Genomic DNA, 25,402 nt, shown 5'->3' on the forward strand with positions numbered 1-25,402 from the left:
CTCATCCCAGGACCCTGAGATCACCACCGGAGCTGAAGGCAGACGCTTAACCGACTGAGCCCCCCAGGCGCCCCAGCACAGGGTTCCGTTTTACAGTTAAGGAGAGGGAGGGCGCCTGGGGGGCTCAGTCGGTTAAGCGACTGCCTTCCGCTCAGGTCATGATCCTGGAGTCCGGGGATCGAGTCCCGCATCGGGCTCCCTGCTCAGCGGGGAGTCTGCTTCTCCCTCTGACCCTCGCCCCTCTCATGCTCTATCTCATCCTCTCTCTCTCTCAAATAAAATCTTAAAAAAAAAAAAAAAAAAGAGGGATGTGACAGCTACAGATAAACCGCCCGCAACACAATACTGTAACATTTGGGCAGGAACGAGTGTCTTAATTCTGGAAGCCCTTCTGGACGTGTATTTATACTTTATTGAAAAACATCACCCAATTAGCAGTAATGGATAAGGATCGTGTGTCTGGGTGTATCTATCTGTAATGAATGACAGGCTCAGCATGGGACCAGCGCGGTGCCAACAGCGAAACTCCAGGGGGCCGCTCCGTGGTGACGGCACTTCCAGTTGAGTTTCCTTCCATGCCACAGCTGGCTTCAGAGACACGGGATTTCGAGGGGAGTCCTACGATGTTATATACGCAGTGGTTAACCCTCAAATACAACTCTCCACTGGCAGTGACGATTCTAAGACCGATTCTCATCACAGCCCACTTTTTAAGGTGTACTTTCTGTGGAATCTTGTGAAAGACTTTTGAGAGCGTAGTTGAATCGGATCTGTAAGTTCCCGGTTATATGCTTGTTTATTTGTTTTTGTTTGTTTGTTTGTTTTTTAAGTAGGTTCCATGACCAACGCCTTGGAACCCAACGCGGGGCTCCATCTCACAACCCTGAGATCAAGACCTGAGCTGAGATCAAGAGTCAGATGTTTAACTGACTGAGCCACCCAGGCGCCCCTACTTACTCTTTCTTAAGAAACCCGAGCAGGTCCCTCAAGCCTGCCTTCTCCTTATGGAGGCCATAATTCCGCCTCTGAGACAACTGCATGGGGCTCAATGATTCCACTCGATCAGATCAGATCCTGTGGCCACCACCCCTGAAGATGGAACCCAGCAGAGGGGGAGTTTTGTTTTGTTTTTAAAGATTTTATTTATTTATTTGACAGAGAGAGCACAAGTAGGGGGAGCAGCAAGCAAAGGGAGAGGGAGAAGCAGGCTTCCCACGGAGCAGGGAGCCTGATGCAGGGCTCGATCCCAGCACACTGGGATCATGACCTGAGCCGAAGGCTAACCGACTGAGCCACCTGGGTGCCCTGCAAGAAAGAGTTTTCATGGAGAAGAGAACATATGCCGATACATTGTTGCCAAGATGCTTGTTCAAGCATGCTCCATGTGGATGGTAAATTTCTACCTTGCCTCCTGGCTACCTCTTCTGGAGCACGGGGTCCCTCCTTCCCACGGCATCACTTGGGCCCCCTCGGACTTTCATCCTGCCTTGTCCTTCCAGTCCATCCCACCCTGACAACTCCCCCCAGTGCCTCTGCTCCTGCCAGAGAAAGCCCACAACCACGCTAAGTGGCCCCATTCTCCAGATGAAAAATCAGGAGGATGGCTCTGCGCTGCTGGATCTCACCTATGCCCAGAAAAAGATGGCCAAAAAGCAGTGAAAATGTTACAACTGTTGTCCTTCTTGCAATAAGGTCGTTTATAGCTTATAAGAACAGTTGTTTTGTTTTTTTCCTATGGGACTGTAAAAAAGCGAGTTTTATTTTGGGTGGGAGAAAAATGTGGCTCATAAACATTTTTATTTTTCCTGAATTGGACCTTGTGTTTAAAAAAAAAAAAAGGTTGTTCGCTCCTTCTCCTAGGTCTGTGGAAGCCAGTTGGATTCAAAGGTATTAGTGTTATGAAAAGCCCTTTTAGAAAAGCACACATGAATTTAATTTATTGAGATAGGCAATTTCACATGGAAGTTTAGTTTCTGACCCTTGTAGGCATCCCAGAAAATCATGAGGCTTAATTTTGGTGTTTCCATCAGTGTGCTCAGGGGCACGGATGGAAACTGGGGAGACTGACAAGCTACATAAGCAAAAAGGAGGCTATTTACCCAGGTAGCCGCGACCATCCCCGGCACCTGGAGGCTCAAGCGACACATTTTTCCTCCTGGTACAAGGAGGCCTGAATCGGTGAACTTCATGGTTTTCTCACATTATGGGCAAAGGTGCTCCAACTGCAAACTCTGTGAAGTTTACTTTCCTGTGATGCTTTTGTTTTCCTAAAACATCTATTATAGAAGTAATATCTGTTCTTTTCAGAAAATTTGGAACTACTGAAGATTACAAATACGATATTCTAAATTACTCAGTGAAACACATTGGTTTATATCTTCTTTGCCTTTTTTAAATGACATATCTATTTGTCATTTAAAAATAACAGAACATACTGAACTGTGGTTTTGTTCCTTACTTTATTTCAGTATTTCTTAATAATTTCCTTGTGCCACTCAGAATTCTTTTGTATCATCATCATTAATAGTACATAGTGGCCTACGTGGTATATCTCTGGATATACCACAATTAATTCAATCAACATACCCCTTCTGGACACTTCATATTTTTCCCTTTTTGAAATTAGAAATAAATGTGGGCATAAAGATCTTACAGACAGACTATTGTTCATAGTTCTGATTAGGATAAATTCCGAGGATAAATTCTCAGACGTGAGATAGCTAAGCCAGATGACAGGCACATTTTTAGGGATTTGACTGGTACCGCCAGTCTATACTATACCCCAGAGGGTTTAGACTAGCTTACCCTCCCACCAGCAGTACATGAGGAAGCCTATTTTTAGGAACTGTATCAACACTGGGTATGGCGTTAAAAAGAAAACAAAAATTAACAAAGTAAGACATGTTTATTCAGATAGGATTATTCCCATTTCACAGACGAGAAACCAAGACTCAGGTGACCTTTAGACAGTGAGGCGGATGGGGTACTGACCCCAATGTATAGTTGAAAATCCAGGGGCGCCTGGGTGGTGCAGTCACTTAGGCATCCGACTCTTGATTTTGGCTCAGGTCATGGTCTTAGGGTTGTGAAATTGAGCCCTGAGCTGGGTGCTGAGGTAGGCATGGACCCTGCTTAAGATTCTCTCTCTCCCCCTTTCCTTCTGACCCTCCCCCCACCACTCACACACTTGCTCTAAAAATAAATAAATAAAAATTTTAAAAAAGAGAAAATCCACATGTAACTTTTGACTCCCCCAGACTTAACTACTGATAGTGAGAACTGCAAGAGACCCCTTTTTACTGTGATTCGCAATTTACTGGAGATGAACTGCTCATGCAGAGATGATTAGCGCCACGTTTTTTTAAAGATTTTATTTATCTGAGTGAGAAAGAGAGATCGTGAGCAGTGGGGAAGGGTAGACGGAGAAGCAGACTCCTCGCTGAGCAGGGAGCCCGATGCGGGACTTGATCTCAGGACCTTGGGATCATGACCTGAGCCGAAGGCAGATGCTTAACTGACTGAGCCACCCAGGCGCCCCCTCCACCCCGCCCCCCACGGCATTTTAGGTAGATGCTCACAACACTTGAGCTCACCACAATGGCGATGAGAGGTGGTTAGGAAATTATTACAGCAGTTAATTTTACGTGGTTATGATTCGATACTTTTACATTTGTTTACCTTTCTCTCTACTCACATGGCACCATGTGCACTCTGCAAATGTCTGTGTGGGTAAGGTTTTTTTTTTAAATTTTTATTGTTATGTTAATCACCATACATTACATCATTAGTTTTTGATGTAGTGTTCCATGATTGTTTGCGTGTAACACCCAGTGCTCCATGCAGAACGTGCCCTCTTTAATACCCATCACCAGGCTAACCCATCCCCCCACCCCCCTCCCCTCTAGAACCCTCAGTTTGTTTTTCAGAGTCCATCGTCTCTCATGGTTCGTCTCCTGTGTGCGTACATTTTGATAAATTTTAACTTTTGATAATAGATGTGTATATATTTATGACAGTATATGACAAAGTAGACTAGTATCTACATATATGTATGTGTTCATGACATACCTACCTTTTCAGTTTTTTTGAAATGTCTCTGCTACGCGATTCATCTGTTTTTTCAAATTGTTGCAAATCTCCAAAAAATTTTCTAAGAGATTTACTGAAAAAAATCTGCACGTATGTGGACCCGCACAGTTCAAACCCATGTTGTTCAAGGGCCAACTATACAGGTGAAGTAACTTGGAAACAGGATCTGCACTCGGGACTTATTTGTTGGCTCACTCGTTTAATCCAACTGATAGGATGCGCTTAATCCAACTGATAGGTGGGGGCACGCGGCTGTAATATGACTTACTGATTCTCTGATTTCTTGGGTCTGCTGAGGGTCTGGGGCAGCCGGAGTCTTTAGGCTGTTGCCTTCCACTGGGAGCCGCCTCCTATGGGTTTAAAAGCTCCTTTGGTTTACCCCGTTGTAGAAATAGCCTAACTTCCCATTGCACTTCCTGAGATGAAAACAATGGGGAGCACTATATTAAAAAAGAACACCAACAAAAAAAAACAAAAACCAAACCACAGACAGACCTAGGATAGAATGTGGGCAGTAAGACAGACATGGTCCTTGTCCTGGGAGCACTTATATGAAGTGAGACAGTTAAAAAGACGGGCACTCTGGGACCACGAATGGACAGCGTGCGGGTGTTGGAGGTGGGCAGGGAAGGATTCTAGCAAGAAGTGCTAGATGGGCGGGAGAGGGGCTGGAAGGATGGAGGGCAGTGTTTCAGGCAGGAGGTGCAGCACAAGGGGCGGGGGGGGGGGTGTCAGAGAGCCCCAGGAAGGCCATGCTGAGACATCTACCTGAACATCGCCTCTGGGCAAATGCGGGGTCAAAAAAGATTTCTCTGCTTTTTCAACAGGGGAAGAAAATAATCAGATGTGATTTTCACAAGGACCCCTCTGCCTGCCGTTGAGGACCAGCGAAGACAGACAAGCATTTGCTCACCTCACGAGAGAAGTTCATGTTAGGTATTTTCGAGGAAAAGAATGGCAAGCCACGCCACCACTGCAAGCAGGAAGAGCACTAGCAACAGTGATGGTTCTGGGATGAAGAGAATGTGTCCCAAGTGGCCTCTGGGCTATTTTTTAAAGTCTGATTTACCATGAAATCTTTAGCAATCACGGTGATCTTAAAGTGGCTTAAATTCAGCAGTTTTAATAAAGAGATCTATTTCTTTTTTAAGATTTCTTAATTTATTTGAGAGGGAGAGAGTGCATGCATGAGCAGGGGGTGGGGCAGAGGGAGAGAAGCAGACTCTGTGCTGAGTGTGGAGCCTGATGCACCACTCGATTTCACAACTGTGAGATCATGACCTGAGCCAAAATCAAGAGTCAGACACCTAATCCACTGAGGCCCCCATTTGGCGCCACAAATTTAGCCATTTTAATAAAGAGATCTATTTCTGATGCAGAAAAGGATTAGTCAAGTGTGTTCCTTTCTCATCTCAGTTAAACACAACTATGATTTTCTGCTTTAGTACACATAAAAGTCCAGCTACATCTCAAAGACTTGAAGGATAAATTTGTTGAAGATCGACTTCTTGTTATTTTAGGTCAACGACTCAATATACTCTTCCTCCTAATCAGAGTGCTCAGCCCTTGATCAAAAAACCTATCTGTTCTCTCCCACTTCTGGATGGGTCTTGGAAAGTATCCCAAATCTGCAGAGACACACACACACACACACACACACACGTACATGCCCAGAGTTATTTCCCTTTCCATCATTCACTATTTAGAAAGTATCCCAAATCTGGAGAGAGACACACAGAGACACACACACACACACACACACACACACACACACACACACACACGTACATGCCCAGAGTTATTTCCCTTTCCATCATTCACTATTTAAAAATTTTGCTTAAATTTTTTTCTTAAACATTTTTTCCCATTAGTCCTTTGGCTCCTATTATCATCTAAATTCCTTAGCAGGTGGCTTCCATTTCAAATGCTGCTCTGAGGCCTGATTTCTTGAAGCAAAACGAGAAGACAGGCCAGGCAGGCTTCCTTGGGGTTCCCTAGGTCGCACTGGAACTCTCTGTGGTGGGGCCCAGGGTTCTGTTGGAGTGTGGTCCCCAGACCCACTTGAGCATCAGCGTCACCTAGGGACTTGTAAGGGGTCCAGGTGACCTAGAGGCTCGCCAAAGTCTGAGACTCGCCGCTATGCCATCACCAGTGTGGTGCTGGTCCCATCTGGCCTACATCTGGCCAAGCCAACGGAGGCTGAGCCTACAGAAGGCCTCCATCTCCACTCCACCTCCGGTGCTGCCTGCAGCTGGCCTGGGTGGGTCGCCCATTTCCCGCTGTCTTTTGATATATGTCTCCTGACATATTCTAAAAGGAAAGAACACAGGGAAGCAGCCTAGCTGTTTGCAACTCACAGAGGAACTGTAGGTACATCCCTCTGCCTCATCCACCTTGATTTAATCTAGTCATGCTGCTAAGTGTTTTCGCCACAAGGGTGACATGAAGCAAGCATGTCAAAGTCTTGATAATCTTGTGGATTCTGGGTGACAAGTTTGCTGGGGTTCACTGTACTATCTCTGCTATTGTGTCTCCCGGGACATTTTCATAGCAAAAATGTTTTTAAAATGTGTTCATGTTCTTTTTAGCAGTAGTATGATATTCTGGTTTCCATACCATAGCAAAACTAACTAAGCATGGTGGACAGGAATCAGGGGGTCTGAGTTCCAGTTCTGATTTGCACTAGCTATGTAAAAGGGGGCAAATTATCTAACCTCTCTGATCCTTAGTGTCCTCAACTGTAAAATCAAGGGTGTCTTAGGGCTCTTTTGATGGCAAGGTTGGAGCTCACATTAAAGTGGCTTACACAAAAAGGCTCAGGAACAAGACCATGGGGAAGGCAGGGGCTCTGGCTCATTAAGCTGTATGATCTCGAGCAAATTATTTAACCTGTTGGTCTTAGTTTCTTCATCTGTAGAATGGGAGGTATTTTAGAGTTAAAAATTAAATGCAGGAACGTAAATAAAAAAAAATTAAATGCAGGCACTTAGCACAGTGCCCACCAAATGAGCACCCGCATTCATGTGGTCTCTCATTCATTTATTACGATTTCTCTCACTGCTGGTATAGTCAGCCACTATACTAAGTGTGGGTATACAGCAGTGAACAAAACAGGGGGCGATGTTTAGTCTCAAAAGGAAGGTAGATGTTAAACAAATGCGAGTGCGATGAATTCTCAAATTAACATCGGCTACGTGAAGAAGAACTGGCAAAATGAGACGGCATTATCTAAATAGGAAAAAGAGAGAACTGAAGGAAGGGTTGATAAACTTGCAGTAAACTGCTCCCCCAATTTAATTTTTTCAAACTTACGAAGACATACGGATACACATTAGAATACGGAAATAGATGTATATAGACTCAAGAATGTCATCTCAATTATGAGTTATAAAAGTATGATGGTTGTGTAGCATTTTTAAAAAAAAAAGATTTAATTTATTTTTAAGAGAGAGAAAGAGAGTGAGCATGAGTTGGGGGAAGAGGCAGAGGGAGAAGCAGGCTCCCCGCCGAGCAGGAAGCCCGACACAGGACTTGATCCCAGGACCCTGGGATTATGACCTGAGCCAAAGGCAGATGCTTAACTGACTGAGCCACCCAGGCACCCTGTGTAGCATTTTCTAATAATAATTAAAATGGCGAAACTATTTTTATTTTCAATAACTTTAAGAATCTAACTTTACTGTATCAAATCACAAAAAAATAAAATAAAATAAACCAGCACCAGGAAAAACTAAATGGATCACATGGAAAACATTTTTTTTTCCTTTCAAATGCTGGTCCTCTTGCATATTTGCAACACTGTAATGGTCTTTATTAAGGAGTGGGAGTTCATATCTCTGCGAATGGTTGTCACCAGAGATAACTGACATGGGAGAGATTAGCAAAGCAGATGAATGGGGTGTAATGGTATTGCAAACAATTACTAATTTTCAATAAAACAGAATAAAGGGATGAATAAGGAAAACAGCACCATGGGGAGGGAGGTAGGAGGGTGGCAGAAAAAAGAATCTAGCCGTTGAACTAAAACGATTTTTTCACATTCATTCACACAGGCAAATAGGTTCATGGCTCATGCAGAGAGGTGAATGATGATTTATTTCCAAACTCATATCCAAAACTGAATTACATTTCAAATTGAGGTATCTTTCTACTGAGCGTCAGCACACAGGTGGCCTTCTCCTCCCTTTCCTGCCCAAGGCTACTCCCGAAAAGAAACAACAGACTAGGGAAAGGAGAATCTGTCCACACATTTCTATGAATTATTTATTCTTCCTTTAAAATACTCTATTTCTTTGTCTACTAAACACCAATCCTTAGTGGCTCTATTGAAGTGGAATTTTCTGTAGAAACTGGGAACAAATGAGGAAAAAAAATACGCAAGCTTTAATTTGATGACTATTGCACTTAATAAATGTAATTTAAATTAGTGGACTTTGAAATAATGTACTGGAGAGATGTGTTCTTTATGTTTAAGTCATGTGTCGGAGAGGTCTACGAAACATTACATTAAGTCAAGAAGGCTTTATACTGTAAGCAGCTCTGTAGGTAACTGGTTTATGCAAAAATTAATCTCATACTTCTTGGTCATTCTTCCAGAATAAATGGTTTTTAAATTACAAAATAACATCTTCTTCTTTAAAAGACAAAAGACAACCCCAAACCTTAATCAAACCAAGCCAATTTAGCTTTAATTTCCTGTATAAATCCCACATTTGAGCTCTGACCTGAGTTTTTCGGGGAAAGTCTCTATAGATAACTGTTTTGAAAATGTTTCCCCAGCATCTTATTCAGGAGTTTTCTATTTCTGAACAAGACTCAAGTTACAGCTACCACAAGGACTGATGAAAATTCAGAATTTAAGGAACAGGTGAAGAAAAGCTGGAGACAAATCATATTTTAAAAGAAAAGAGTCAGCGTCTGACTCTTGATTTCGGCTCAGATCATGATCTCAGGGTGGTGGGATCGAGCCCCATGAGGGGCTCTGTGCTCAGCGGGGAGTCTGCTTGAGGACTCTCTCTCTCCTTCCATCTTCCCACCCCCGGCGTGCACTCTCGCTCTCTCAAATAAATAAATCTTAAAAAAAGAAGTTTAACAGAAATTCAAGAATAAGCACATATGTTTGGCGCGACTGTAGTCAGGATGTGGGGCTATGGCATTATATTAAGAAAAACTTTTTTTCCCCCCAAGGAAGAAAACGAAGCAGGTCTGAGCTGAATGAGTTTTGAAAATCAACTGACTCTTACTAGTCTAGGAGGGAGATAAGCAAGGTAGGCAGGGGTTGGGGGGAGTGACGACGAACCTTACTCACTGTTGATCTCTGAGATGCAATGCCACCTTCTAATTCAAGGACAAAGCAAATGGGGACTCTTAAGTTATGCTACCTCCATTCAGCCTAAATAGAGGATAACCCATTTGCACAAAGACTGGAATTTTCAAGAAGTGATTTCTGTAGTTTGATCCCGTCCATGGAAACCAAGTTTCTAGTGTAGGGGGTCCTGTCTCAATGTATTTCTCAAACTCCTGAACTCCTCCACTACCCCCAGCTCCCGTAACACTTCGAGAGTTTTCCTTTTTCCCTGTTGAGCCAGATGGTTTAATTTTCCTACCCCCTCCCCTTTTTAATTTATAGGATTCTATTTCAAAAAGCGGTTCTGTTCACCTCCATAAAGTGAGGGTCACTGAATTTTAAGGAGTCTTTGGAAAGTGTTAATAAAACACAGTTTATAAGAAGCAAGGGTAGGGAATAAAACTACCCATCCTGCAGCTCTGGAGAGTACCTGGAGGCGCATGCTTCCAAGACGAAGCTGCAAGGGACTCCACCTCGGGCAGAGCTGCTCGTACCAGAGCCGGTGGCCTAGGGCAGTGTCTGCAGACGCAGGGACGTCCACAGGGACCAGGCTGGTGATGTTAAGGAGCAAAGGGGGCCTCCTTGAAGAAACAGGAGTGGTGACAAACAGTGGGAACTGGTCCTCAGGTCTGACTGGCACATACCATGTGGGAACGTGCAAAGAAGCCCAGAAACCCGTGGTTTACATTAGCATTTTCTGCTTTTTAAGTGCTGGCAACAGTAGAAATGCACAGGGGGCCAAACAAAAGAGGTCTCCTCAGGATCTGGCCTGTTGGCTGCCATTTTGCAATAAGCGGCCCAGTGAAAGTTCTCCACCACCAAGTACAGATCGCTCATTCCACTGCCCTGGAGTTGACCCCTCCAGGACTTTCTTCAGTCTCGTGTGGCAATTTCTTCCCCAGCCTCTGAGATTCAGCCTCCACATCCAAACAAGTCCTCCAAGCACGTTTCCCCTCAGCTTGCTCTCCTTCCTGCCCCCCACCCCGGCCCACGGGTGGTCCTCATGCCTTTGGCTCTCACAGACGTCTCAGTCCTTCAGGCCTCCCGCCCATCCCACCACATCCGAACTGCTTTAATGCCTGCACTCGGGACTCTTCATCTTTCTGTTCCCCGTATCCAAGGCCGGTGCACCCCAAACGTTGTCTGAGACAGACCTTTACAAAGCACGCACACAAAGGAACGAACACCGCCTTCAGACCACCCCCCATGTACCACCGGTCAACGGGAATGGCGTTCCGTCGTGCCAGATCTTTTCACCTCGTCCCATTCGAGAAGAGAGAGATAAAGTGACAACATGGGAGACTCACTGACTCCAGGTGATTAATGAAAGGTGTTGGCTCCTAGGACTTACTGCTCAAGTGGCCACAAGGGATTGAGTGGGTTCCTACAATGTGATAGTTAACCCTCTGTATTTATATTTATGAGAATATCTGAATGTTTTTTGGTTATAAGATGGGACATGGGAACTGAAGACTCCCCCATCCCCAGGACGGCTGGCGAGAAATGTTCACAACTCACAATGCTTCAGAGTAACTGTAAATGCTTTCTTCTTCCTTAAGACAATGAGAGAAAGGAACGTTCACGTCCAGAAAACACCAGTGCTCCCCTTTCACCCACTGCCATGGCGAAGCACAATGATGTGTACAAAACCTTTCTGCTGACTCTTCCTCCTGAGTGGTTCGTCATGTGGAATAATTTTCAGAACACAATTCTCTACCTTAGCACCACGATTATTAAGTTGAGATGAAATTTGTTCTTCCTGCCACTTCAAATGATTGGCTAACACTAAAAAAAAAAAAAAAGAAATTTCTATACTTATAAAATGTTTATGTTCTTATCACATTTGCAGTATATACACACCCAGAGACTAATCATAACAATCCTTAGAAACTCTGCGGGGCGTTCGCCTGGTCTGGGCACTTGTCCACTGGACCAGTGGGCCTGGGTGATGAATAATATTCTCAGCTCCCCTGCAGCCTGCAAAATGTTTACATTTGCTTAAGTGCTTACTGGTAAAACCTTCAGTAAATTTGAAAAATGTCTCTTGTAAATCCCTATAATGCTTAAGCTAAACCCCGTTCTTTAAGTTAATAATGCCAACTAAACGATCCATTCATTTCACTTGGAAAACTCCACCTTCGTCATTTATTTAAACAACAGGTAGTGGCCGACCCCGACCCCGACCCCAAGTGTTTTCATTTGTCCTGTCCCAATAACCTTTCGGTCCACTCTTACCTTTCTATCCCTCCTACCTGCAGCCCACACCTACAGCTTCCCAGTTATGGATCACCCTCGTCTGATCCATTAAGTTGAAAAAACGAACGTGGGCATGCATTATTTCCCTGTCAGCAGCACCGAGCTGCAAAACGGCTAATTCCAGGAGAGGTCATCAAAATACACATGTGTTTCAAAATAACAAGGAAGGACGCTCGGCCCAGGCCTGCCTTCAGGAAGCTCTTTTGCTGTCCAGGCTGTCCTTACCCGGACTTCCTTTTCCTGACCTCCCAGAGCCCTTCTTGTTTGTCCTGATTCCCTCGTTTCACTCAGTGCGTATTGGAGGGCTGTTCTCGGCCGTCTGCAAAGCGTTCTATGCAACTGGCTAATTTTTTCACCCAGGTTATAAGCCTTCTGAGTATTATAAAAACAGAACTTGCCAGTGCTGGTAACATTATCAGTAATCAATAAATTCTTAATGAATTGAATTAGACAAAGGAATTATTTAATTCTAAAATATACAGAAGAAACACTAGACCTTGACATTCTTTTTTTTTAAGATTTTATTTATTTATCTGAGAGAGAGAGAATGAGAGATAGAGAGCACGAGAGGGAAGAGGGTCAGAGGGAGAAGCAGACTCCCCGCCGAGCAGGGAGCCCGATGCGGGACTCGATCCCGGGACTCCAGGATCATGACCTGAGCCGAAGGCAGTCGCTTAACCAACTGAGCCACCCAGGCGCCCTAGACCTTGACATTCTTAAGAACAATTCATTTGAGTTAAGATAGACCAGGAAAAAGCTTATGACTTAATAAAAAATACATGTTTAGGATACATTAGAAATTTAAGTCTGAGGGACCTCAAAATAGGTAAAGAGGGACGATTAAAGGTGTCTGCAACCCTCTGTCTTCTCTGAAAACAAAGAGAACCTAAAACAGAAATGGGAACCTAAACAGAACCTGAAAGAGAACCTAAAACAGAAAACTCTGGCTTTGACAGAACTGGGCAACGCTCCCACAGACGATCTGTCAAACACACGGAGGATGGCGAGGGAGGATGCGTACCTCTCTGTACATGAGGCAAAACACAAGACTCAGGGAATATCAAATCTATTATCTTCACGGAAAGAATCTGACATAAAGTGTGTACACTGGGTGTGGGGGAGGTGGGTCATAGCTAGAAAGTGACAAAGCAGAATGAGCGCCTAAGATACACATCTGGCCAAGAGCAAGCTCAAGTTCAGTGGAGGGAGTAGCCTTAGGTCCTCCGTGTGCCTCCCCACTCTCCCCCGCCCCGCCCCCACACTTCACGGTCCCTGCATCCCCTTCCCTTGCCCCAGGGGACTGGACCCGGGATGATGCATCTGGCCCAAACTTGGACAATCCTGTTTCCTCTCACAAGGCTTTGGGACTGGGGCAGAGGACTCCGCCGGGGTCCCCGGGGGGCTAAGGCTGAGGCTGCCATTTTGATGCTGAGTCCGTTCAAGGGAAAGTGGGATCAGAAGAGCCAAGGCACTGAGAGAGGAAAATGAAGTTGGAAGTATAGAGAAAAGCAGACGTGGACAGTGAGTGAGGAGGCCAACCTGTCACTGAAGCCCTGAGGGAAGTCTGGCGATAAGGAGAGTAAGAGAAAAACTAGATGCAACAGCTGATTTAGCAGACTTTTCTCCAAGACAGAAGGACCACGTGTCCAAATATGAAGTCAGAAGGAAGGGCCTCAATGGGGTGGTGGGGTTGGAAGAGGTATGAGAGAGACCCCAGGGAGAGTCTAAGCCCAGCACCTGCTCTCAGGCAAGCTGGTCTCTAGGTCTTTGAGCTTGCGGACCACCAGGAGAAACAGGGTCCCAAGGGCCTCAGGGGTTCCCAACAGCTGCCAAAAAACAGGTGTCAGCTTCCACCAGCTATTATCTGCTATGGAAAAATACTTGGTCCTCCTAAGCAGAACTGAGGTGCATCTGAGGAAGAACTACTGGGGAACATCCCCTTCTAACACCCCCTCTTCCTCTGACCCCTCACCTTGGTCATCCTCAAACTACCAGATCCATTTAATCCAATTAGGACCCACGTTGCAGGAAGTCAGGGCGCTCCAGTGGTGGAAGGAATTCTGGGGCACTGGATAGCTGTGACATGGAAGGGGGTGGAAGGACGGGAGACAGGAGGCTCAGAGGCGTCACGCTTCTTGGTTTTGCCCGTGACAAGTTCCTTTACCAACACGTGTCCCCAGATACTGGAGCTGTGGATCGCTCAGCCATAGGGGAACAGAGGCAGTTGGCTCCAAGCACACCAGGGATAAACTCTGTGGTGAGGCGCCACTCAGACCCCCAGGAACCACTCTCTCCAGATGTCCTCGGATGCAAACAGAGATGCCCGAGTTCTCTAGCCAAAGGCACCAAGACTCCTGAGTTTAGCCGCGAGCATCTGGGATGCTTCCTAAGTGACGTGACGAACGGTGTGCTCAAATTCATCAAGTGGCCCGCAAGCCATTAAAGACTCTGATAAATAATTCTGCCACAAAGGCCCCAGGGCTGAAGTAAAAAGCTCAGAAAGGCAAGGGGTCAAATGTTTCCACAGGAATTACGTTTGGTAAACGGAAGCTGCAAAAGGATGTTTCTATTAACCACTTGCAATTACTGTTAAGACCACACTGTTCTCCGGAACAGACAATCGGAATTAATAATCCCTTCTTGCAGGCCTGCAAGAGTTAGGATGGACTTAAACATGTCATCTTAGTATTAAAAAAAAAAAAAAAAAAAGCCATCTTTCGATCCACTAGGAAAAACAGTATGTTCCCCACAGTTGATAAAGAAGACAGTCTTTCTTTTCTTAATGGTGAGTGATAACCTTCGATATACAGACTTGGCATTTTATGCAGGCAATACAAGAGATCATTCAAAGTACTGTCCTCTGTACCCTCTTTGGGAAAATGAAACAGATGATAGTATAATTTCACAGATTTTATCATTGGATGGTACTGTAGTTGTAAAGATGTTCACCTTTGATTCTCAACGCAACTGCAGAAAGTTTCTGTTGCCTAAAACGTAATGGGTGTGCGCATACTCTAACTGGCTCTTTTGAAAACCATCAATTGTCTTACTATTCCTCGTCTATTAAATGCACGCAACGTCACTTTCTCCATCACCGGGAACAACGCAGACGAAGCCGCGGTGGCCGCTCGGGGAACAGAGGGCAGGCAGCACTGAGGCTGGACATCAAACCCGTCACAGGACCGTGTGCATTTTCACGGTCTGGAAACACAGTGGGGCTGCTGTCGCCTGTCTCCTTTATTTAGGTCGGCCCTATGGTGAAAATACATGATACTCAAAATTATCCTTCAGAATCCCCTGTAGCGATCCAGAAAGTGCACGCAAGGTTACGTATGTCCAATTCTGGAAAATAATGTCCACTCAAGCTCGAGAATCACTGAGTTCAACAAAAGGTGCGTCTGTATTTAGATGGCTGGGTGCTCAGACCATTCGGCTTCTATGGCTCCCCGGGGAGGAGAGATGGGGATTCCTAGAGAGGTCTGTTTCCCTGCAGGGTCTAGTCCTTTCTGTCTAAACGTCGGGCACTGGCTCGCAGACTGAACAGCCATGTCATTTTGCTGTGGCGGCTGGGAGTGCTCGACGGGACAGTGGGGCTACTACTTCTCTGGGGGTTCGGTTCTCAGGTCCGCTTTGCTACTCTACCTCCTGACGGATTACGTGGTGCCTGCACGGAGGCTGCAGAATTTAAGAAAGGTGATGAGTGCAGACAGGGGAGACCTTGTGGAAGAGAGAAAACTCGAGAAGGCAGGTGGACAGGAACGGGAGGAACAGAGGCAGGGAGGCAGGGATCGGGTGGGGTTTATCTGCGGGAGACCCGTGATCCACAGGAAAGATGGAAAGGCTTTGCAGAGCAGATGCAATTCAAGTGAACTTGCGAGCAAGGGTCGCCAGCCCGCCTTCTGAATGGAGCAACCACAAACCTGACCTCCACTGTGACCGCCCGGGTCCACGCCATCGTCCACTCCCCTGCGCCCAGCAGAGCAGGGCTCTGCTCACTCTTGTGACGCTATGGTACATTCTACAGAGTTCTTTTGAACATATAAATGCAATCACAGTGATCTCACAGTTATGATTCATTTCTGGCGTCCCACTGCCCCCAGGATTCAAGCCAGACTTCTCACCATGCTGTACTTCCGACTGCACCCCATAGCACTCTGCTCGTTCTGGTCACTGCGGCCTCCATTCTCCTCACCGTGTCAGGCCCACCCTGACGGCCTGGGCTTTGCACCTGCCACACTCTCTGCATCCTGACCCTTCGAGTCTCAACGCATATGCCACTTTCTCAAGAGCAGCGTCCCTCTACCTCTCTTTCTCAAAGGGTCTCCACCAATTGCTTTGTATTACCCGTTTATTTTCTTTGCACAACTGATGGCCATCTAGAACGACCTTTTAAAACTTACTTGTTCACTGGTTTACTTTCTACCTCCCCCACGGGACCGTAATGAGGGCAGGAACCGGATCATGTCAGCCATATTCCAGCACTTAGCCGGAGCCTAACACCCAGAGATGCTCAGCACATGGCTGTTGAAAAAGTAGTAACCAACACAGTGATGACTGAATGGTCATTCACTATCTGCTTTGGAAAAAAGGTCGTGTTCTCATCTAACCCTGCAAGGTAAGGGCATTATCCCCATTTTACAGGAGAGAATACAGCAGTTTACTACCATGCTCCCGCCTGGTGGAGCAGGTAGAGAAGCTGGATTTTGAGTCCAGGCAGGGTGACCCCAGCACCTTATGCTCTGCAATCTACATCAATATGATCCCCGGGGAAAGCGAAGTGTCCTGAAAATCCAGTCATTTTGCACACGGTAAAATTCGCACGTTTCAGGCATATGGTTAGTTCTCAGTTCTGAAAAAGATGTGCAGTTGTGTACCATCGCCACGATCAAGATATAGAATATTTCTGTCCCCTCACAAAGTTCCTTCATGCTCCTCCGTACTCAATCCCCTTCTTTCTCCCCCAATTCCCGGTCACCATTGATCTGATTTCCGTCCCCAAAGTTTTGGCTTTCCAAAATGTCATACACATGGAATTGTACAGTATGTAACCTTTGGTATCTTTCACTTACAATGCTTTTGAACTGTATCCCCGTCATTGTACCTACACACATTCACCAGCTGAGGGACAGTTAGGATGCTTTCAGTAATCACGAATTAAACTCTTACAAATATTCGTGTATAGGTCTTTATATGGACATGTATTTCCAGAGACATGCAGGAGTGGGGTTATATGGCAAATCTTGTTTTGCTCTATAGGAATCTGCCAGACTGTTTTACAAAAAGTAACTCCACCACTTTGTATTCACGCCAGCAACCCAGGAGCAGGCCAGTCATTCCACATCCTTACCACCACTTGGTATTATTGTTTTAAAAATGGTAACTGTTGGGCGCCTGGGTGGCTCAGTTGGTTAAGCGATTGCTTTCGGCTCAGGTCATGATCCTGGAGTCCCGGGATCAAGTCCCACATCGGGCTCCCTGCTCAGCGGGGAGTCTGCTTCTCCCTCTGACCCTCCCCCCTCTCATGCTATCTCATTCTCTCTCTCAAATAAATAAATAAAATCTTTAAAAAAATAAAAATGATAACTGTTTTCATAGGTGTGCAGTGGTATCTCACTATGGTTTTAATTTGCATTTCCCCTAATGACTAGTGATATTGAAAACTTTATGTGTTTATTTGATATCTGTATGTCTTCTTTATTTTTTTAAGTTTTATTTATTTTTCATTTCTTTAAAGATTTTACTTGAGAAAAAAAGAGAGAGCGAGCATGAGCAGAGGGAGAGGGAGAAACAGACGTCCCTCTGAGCAGGGAGCCTGATGCGGGACCCGATCCCAGGACCCTGGGATCATGACCTGAGCTAAAGGCAGAGCTTAACCAACTGAGCCACTCAGACGCCCCCCGCCCCCCCGTATGTCTTCTTTAATGGAGTGTTTGTTTCAGTGTTTTGTCCATGTTTTAACTGGGTTGTTTTCTTGTTAGTGGGTTTTAGGGATTGGGTATGTATTCTGGACACAAGATCCTCACGAGCTCCACGCTTTGCAAATATTTTCTCCCACTCTGCGGCTGGTCCGGTCATTTTCAGAAGTGTTTCTGGGAGAGCAGAAATTTTTATTTTGGTCAAGTCTAATCTACCTATTACTTTTTGTGCTTTTTGTGTTTCATGTAAGAATTCTTTGCCTAACTTCAGGCAGCCGGATTCTGTGTCTTGACCTTGAGTCTCATGCCCCCCACTATATTCACTTGCTAGCTCTCGTAGCTTTTTTGTAGACCATTTGAATTTTCCGTGTAAACCGTCACATTGTCCGTGAATGAAGAGTTCATTTCTTCCTTTCCAAAACACAGGCCTGTTGTTTCTTTTTCTTGTCTTGCACTGCTGAAGAGCCCCAGCACAACGCAGACCACGGTCCGATCCCTACAGAACAGACTTCACAATTTGGTGTGGCAGGCACGTTTTCTCAGCCTCCTTCCCGGCTCTGCTTCCTCACCATGCTCCTTCAAATCCTTCCGTCTGAGTCTGGCCAAGTCATTTATTCCTTTATATCCTTAATCCTCAAACACATTATTTTGCCCTCCCTTGCACCTTTGCTCCTCATGCTCAGTCTTGCCTGGTATGACCTTTGCTCTATTCTCCACCTATGCTATCCAAAGTCGGTTCGTCTGTCAAGGTCTACCGCCCACCCCCACCCTCATGCTCACACTTTCTCCTCACTGATTGCTCACGCCTGTCCCAATGGCTTCCTCATCCCCTTGACGCTGTGTGCCAAGTACCCCTGTCTCAGAGGCTTCGCTTCTGTGTTTCCCTCGCGTGGCAGGTCATTTCTACGTCTCTAACGTCTGTCCATCCGTCCGTCCATCGGTGCACCCATCCCTCATTAAGCATCGGCGATCTGCCAGGTGTGATGGCCGGAATGCAGGCTCCGTGACGTGAGGGATTCTGTCTGCTTTGTTCCCTCTGGTATCGTGGCATTAAAAATAGGGTGAGAGGGCAGACTCCAGAGTGCTTCTGCGGGCTGGAAAGACACAGTCTGGCCCACAGTCGGATGAAGGGGGCGGGACGGAAAGTCTGGAGTGACTTATGGGTGCCTGATTTTGGAATGTGAATGAACAAAAAAGCCAGTGTGGGAGAGGAAGTGATGTACTGGGATGTGTACTTCCGGAAGCTGAGATGCCTCCGGAGGCACCCCAAAAGAGACTTTCAGAGGGTCTCTGCCCAGAAAAGCGGTCTGGCCCGGAGGTACAGACAGTGTAGAGTGCAGTGTCTGCAGAGAAAGAATGAGATCAGAAGGAGGCTAGCGACCTCCAATGAAGGTGCGGCCAGGGGAGGCAGGAATGGAAAGAACTCAAAAAAGAACAGGCTGGGTCAGCTTTTGCTCATCCTCTGGTTCTCAGCATCAAGACCTCACCCCTCCGCTAAGTCCACCCTGGACCTCCGCGGTCTGGGTCAGGTTCTCCTCTTTGTGCTGCCACATCACCCGGCATGTCCCTTCTGCCGTGCTGACCGTTACACCTCTGGCGTCCGGTGCGGGGCCTGACTGGCAGGTGCATCTGGAGATACATCTGCAGAGTGAACTGTACTTCTGACGGCGACAATTCGTGTCCTTACGCCACAGGCCTGTCACCTCCTCCATGCTATCCTAAGAGAATGGAGAGCCTGTCATCCACCTCTTAGTAACCCTGGCAACTGGCACACTCCTCTACTGTGACGACCTTCTCTTACAAGCTGCCGCTGGATGGTCACACAAACACACCTGCCACGTTCTGAGTTCTCTCCCTTTCCACGTGTTTTGCTTCTTTCTCCCTAACCCTAGAAACTAACCTAAATTTCTTTTTTATGTTATTGCCTGATAAGTATTGGAATATTTACATTTTAAAGCAAATTTTGGAAACAGGTGAAATTTCTACAAATAACTCCTTTTTTTTTTCTCTTGAGTTTTAAACCTTCTTCCCAACAATGCACATGTATTTGCATGATTTTATGGATCTTGTTACCTGTACGGCGATGGCATGAGATGAACAAGGCTGGAACCGCGATCCCTCCAGGAGGGAGAGGTGGTAGAGGTTAATTCAGTGACTTGCCCAAGCTTCGGGTCTGTTAGGTAACATTTTTCACTAGACCCTGACTACCATATGAAGAACATCTGAAGACTGAAATGCCTTCTATTATACAGATTTTTTAAAAATTGCTGGTTAACTTTCTCTAGTCACCAAGTTAAAACTGGATCACACTGGGTCTGACTTTCAAGAAGAAGATAAACTTCTCTTGACATTTACCTTCATTACGTAACTTGTGGATTTGACTCCTTAGGTGAGGTGACTTGCCCCTCAATGTGAGTTCCTGACATGTGACATGAATTCTACGCTCTATTCTCTGCCAGAGAATCAAAAGGGAGCTCTAAGCCCAACTCCTCCTGACAAGTCATTCAGAACCGTGACATTTTTGCCAGAAATGTCCAAACCAGTTAGCGGACCTTATTTATCTTCTCTAATTTATAAGCAAATGTAAAGACAGCAAGTGTCATCTTTAAAAAGCTATTTAGAAGGGTATGTGTCATGGTGTGTATCTACAAACTGATTTAGACACAACATACTTTCCATTTGTGTGCTTTTTTTTTTCCTCCCCTAGTCAGAAAAAAAAGCAATTGGAATTTATAGGAAATATAGACTTAAAAATAAGGGACTTCTGTGAACATCAGAGCCATCCCCACCATCCCTTTATATCAGGTGGCACAGAGTCATCATCCAGCCTGGACATTATTGAGAGTGGGACGCCATCAGTAATTCTGGCGTAAAGCAGGACTGTCCTGGGCAAACGGGACAAATGGCCACTCCACCGCTAGCCCACTTTACAATTGTGTCACGTGGCAGAGGACATTCCCCACACTGCTTGACACACGAGACTGGCACCTTTCTCCTCTCTCTTTCACGGTCTCAGTTTAACCCTGGGATTAGGGGCCCCGAGTGGCAGGATCGGTTTAGTGTCTGACTCTGGTTTTGACTCAGGTTGTGATCTCAGGGTTGTGGGATCGAGCCCCGCGTCAGGCTCCATGCTCAGCGCAGAGTTTGCTGTTGATTCTCTGTCTCCCTCTTCCTCTGCCCCTCCTCTCTCTCTCAAATAAATAAATAAACCTTTAATCCCTGGATCAAGCTGAATCCACTAGAGATAGTCCTTAGGCCAATATGTCTGACCATGAGCTTCTTCCTCCCCACTTGCTTCAAGGAGATTCACTCTAAGCGGTTCTCACAGCAGGAGCCGTTCTTTGGTATTTTCCCCTGGCTTGTGCTGAGAGATGCCTTAGAAAATGATTTGCTTCCTCCACGGAAGTCACAGAGAACATTCTTCTAAGATCATCACCAAGTGTCCCATCTTATTTTTTAAAGAATGGAGAGGCAGAAGTTCGGTCTCCCTAGAGTGGGGTTTTCTTCTGATGGACAAAGAGACTTTTGGAGACAGTTATGTGTAGTTGCTATGGACTCAGGGCAGGGAGTCCAATGGAGGAGGCCAAATTTTGGTTCTCCCACTTCTTTGTAATACACACAATGCTTACCCTTACGATGGAGCTGTAATTTCACAGGGAATGCAGAATGAAATCCACAGTTCAACCTTATTAACGAGGTGAACTGGAGAAGCTTTCCTGGTTCTTACCATTTATCGCATATTCTATTTTCTATAACCCTGACTTTCTTTACACATCTCTCTGCTTTGCTGAAATACAGCCTTATGGGGCGCCTGGGTGGCTCAGTTGGTTGAGTGACTGCCTTCGGCTCGGGTCGTGGTCCTGGGGTCCCGGGATCGAGTCCCACATCGGGCTCCCTGCTCAGCAGGGAGTCTGCTTCTCCCTCTGACCCTCTTCCCTCTCGTGCTCTCTCTCATTCTCTCTCTCTCTCTCTCTCAAATAAATAAATAAATAATCTTAAAAAAAAATAAAATACAGTCTTACGATACCTCTAATCCTCTCTGGAATAAAGACTAAATTAAACAAGCAAAAAAGCACTATTTCTGGGTCAGCTCCACAAAGCTTTCAGTGCCCACCCACCCTGCCACGTTTTTCTGGAAGAAACGACGAAAAGTTCAGAGAATGGCAGCCACATGTGTGCACAACTGTACCGATTTCCCAGGTTCTCAAAAAAACCCAAAAAACCAGAACTAGTCCAGGCATATGTTTCTTTCCTTAAGTATATTTCTTTAACTCCTTAGAATATAATTTTATTTACTTCGGTAAAAATTTTCAAAATAATTAATCACCTAAAAAAATAAATGCGCTCTCTCTCTCTCCCTCTCTCTCTATATATAATCCCCTCCCCCCCATAAATATTCATAGTATTTCATTAGAATGGAGAGGTGCCAAGCTAGGTACAAGACGGAAACAGCTATCATCAGCAAAGACGTCCAAGGACTTCCTTCCCAGACCTGTCAATAATGTCAGCAACTTACACTTCACACGCCAAACTGCAAAGTCTATGAAGTGGGATAGATTCAATAAGGCAGATCAGTCTAAGTCAAATGGGGCAGTAAATGCCAAATCGAGAATTTCAAAATAAACTGGCTGGGCTTTGCACTTAAATGCCCAATAGCCATTGTGAATGTCAGAACCACCAAAGCTGAGAAATTAATGCTAATGGGTGGTCTATAAGACTTTCTACTATACCCCCCCATGGCCACCCAGTTATAAAATATCTGTGTAGTACTTAATCATTCACCAGGTTATAATAAACCCTACGTGGCGAGATATAAAGTCTTCAGTTTTAAAACTATGATTCTTAGGGCAAGATTTCTTCTGCCCCAGACTCAAGGAACAGCTCCTTGCATCTGTTTAATAAAATACATCCCAGCTCTTCACATAAGTTGGAGTCCTTTTTTCAGCCCTAACATTTGCCCTTTTAGAGGCTACTTTAGGTAGCAATTAAGGTTTATTAGCATAGATGAGATTCTGCCCGCGTCATCTTGCAAACAAAAGATTAAAGTACCGGTTTAACAAGACTAATGATTGTGCGGCAGCCTCTTTCCTGTAAAGGATGGGCATTGCCCGATGCCAACCACAAGGTCATGTGCGCCTCTCCCTGGATGCACTGGTCGGCTTGGCGTTCCTGGGTGCAGAAGGTGACCACACTGGGCAGAGTAAGATGAGATAGGAGGACGATGGCAGGCCTTTATCTGATCATTAGATGCCTAAGGGCTACTTGCTGGTCGGTTTTCGGGGTTGCGGGGGGTGTGATTTTCCTGTAGGAAGGCGTAAGGACTTCCCAGTGATCTCACGAGAGGCACGGGCAGCTTCTAGCTTTTGAGTTGGGTGACGAGGAGTTTGTATTTGCTCTTCTAGAACAACTCCACCCAGATAAAAGTACTTCTGACACTTTAAATAAAAACAGCAGATGGTTTATTTGTATCTCAAAAAAGGAAATCGAGTATCAGTGGATATGGGATATCTGTTCTTATATGTTTTCATTACTCTTTGCAATATAATGGTATTTTAAAGAACTGAACGGCTCCAAACAGCTAATATTAAAAATCATTTTTACATAGACTTCCGACTGTATCTCCATTTGTTCCCTTTATGGTTTTACTGAATATGTGTGATTACTTGATCCAAAGTTACCCCAATACATTTTAAGCTCCATCAGGGCACTGCCTGGAAATAGGAGAGGATTCACTGATTTAGAATCGTCAGTAAAACCATTTGGTTCTTTTTATTCTTCTTGGCTTATGATATCCACTGGATTTGAAAAAAAAATTTTTTTTAAATGCCAGTTTCAAGGTCTCCAGGAAGTAAAATGTTTAATTATTAACCATTAGTGATATTAAAATATTTATATGCCTTTTAGTTCTACTTAATTGAATTTGGTAGAAAGGAGAGTAATGGGGGTAGTGCTTTACTCGGCAGATAACAGCATTATCAGTTTGTCTGAAAAACTAAGGCTTCAGACAGATCTTTCTTTGGAGACCCTATATGGATTTGTCTGAAATCATTTGTGTTAATGGAATGTTTTCATCCTCAGCCACTACCAATGAAACAAGTCCGTGTTTCAAAATGGAATTTCATAAAGAAATCCATTGCATGAGTTACTCCCACAACAGAACAGCAAATCTTAGATCCGTTTTAAGTGCTCTGTAGTACATTTTGGGGAGAGTTTAAAAGTACTGTGCATCCAAATCAACGTGTCCCTTTGGGAGGGTGTTATTTTCACCTCACAACTCAAGGCAAAAGGCTGGGACATGATTCAGGATAAACAAGCAAAGGAATGTTCTAGAAGGTGAAAGAGACTTCTATTCATGATTTTACCTGATTTGTCCACGAACGAGAGGTCTGTTCTTTGTCCTATTCATGTTTGAATCAAACGGCACCTCAAAAAACTGCAAAAAGATTGAAAAAAAGACAGAAGACGTTAATATAACATAAAACAATCTTTTCTGCTTCAGTTTTATACTTTTGTCCACAGTAAATGTCATTTTAATTTTGATTGTATGAACTCATACTCTGGTCACTCAACAGAGGAAAATTCTCTGGGAGAGACATATTTAAAAATTATATGCAAAAGGGGCGCCTGAGTGGCTCAGTCAGTTAAGCATCTCATCTGCCTTCGGCTCAGGTCATGATCCCAGAGTCCTGGGATTGGGCTCCCTGCTCAGTGGGGAGTCTGCGTCTCCCTCTGCCCCTCGCCCCACTCATGCTCTGTCTCTCAAATAAATAAATAAATAAAATCTTTAAAAAAATTATAAGCATTAATTGTCTAGAATATGCGCGGTTCCACTTTGATCCACTCTGAAAACCACAGTTAAACACACAGTTGCTTCCTTCAGAGGAAGTTAATTGTTGCGGGTGTAAAGCTTTCATGCTCTAGACGATTTCAGAACCTTGCACACCCCGCCAAGCCTGTGAATCAACCAGGGAAATGGGCCACTAAAGTCAAGTACACAGCCAACAAGGGAACGACCGTGACTAGTGTAACCACCTCTCTCTGCCTGGGGCAGCTCCCCCTTTACCCCTGTGATCCCAGCATCATTAACAGCAACCCTTCTCGCTCTCAAAAGGATCCCAATCTGGACGACACACTGGTATGGTCACCCTAACAATGAGGTACTGGATCTGCTCTCCAGAAATTCATACTCTAGGGGTGCCTGGGTTGCTCAGTCATTAAGCGACTGCCTTCGGCTCAGGTCATGGTCCCAGGGTCCTGGGATCGAGCCCCGCATCGGGCTCCCTGCTCAGTGGGAAGCCTGCTTCTCCCTCTCCCACTCCCCCTGCTTGTGTTCCCTCTCTCGCTGTCTCTCTCTCTCTCCATCAAAATAAATAAATAAAATCTTTAAAAAAAAAAAGAAATTCATACTCTAATGTAGGGGTTGGCAAGCTCATGTCCCACCTGCACCTGCTCCTGGTACAGCTCACAAGACAATACGTTTTTGGTTTTTTTTTTTTTACATTTTTTTTAATGACTGGAAAAATAAATCCAAAGGAGAAGAATATTCTGTGACATGTGAAAATTATCCGAGAGTCAGATTTCAGTGTCCATTAGCAGAGTTGCGTTGGAACTCACCCACACTCGCTGTCACATCGTGCTATGGTTGGCCCTCACACCCGAGGCTGGGTTGGGTAGTTGCAACAGAGACAGTATGGCCCACAAAACCTAAAATATTTACTCTCTGGCCCTTAACTGAAAAGGGTTTGCTGACCTTTAATCTAACGGAAAGACCAGGATACAGATGATTATAATAATG

The 25,402-nt window shown here is 45.1% G+C and overlaps 1 protein-coding gene across 1 annotated transcript in view; it reads right to left on the reverse strand.

Moving 5' to 3' along the window:
* Positions 1-25,402, reverse strand: part of COX10 (cytochrome c oxidase assembly factor heme A:farnesyltransferase COX10) — a 126,465-nt gene that overhangs the window by 15,883 nt on the left and 85,180 nt on the right. Inside the window, exon 5 of the mRNA XM_028089050.2 lies at positions 23,970-24,040. Coding sequence (XP_027944851.1) covers positions 23,970-24,040 — 71 coding nt within the window. The remainder of the gene's footprint in view (positions 1-23,969; positions 24,041-25,402) is intronic.

Source organism: Eumetopias jubatus, unplaced genomic scaffold (assembly GCF_037043125.1).
Source record: "Eumetopias jubatus isolate StellerSeaLion01/CBP00866 unplaced genomic scaffold, mEumJub1_p1.0 scaffold_10, whole genome shotgun sequence".
NCBI classification, from domain to species: Eukaryota; Metazoa; Chordata; class Mammalia; order Carnivora; family Otariidae; genus Eumetopias; species Eumetopias jubatus.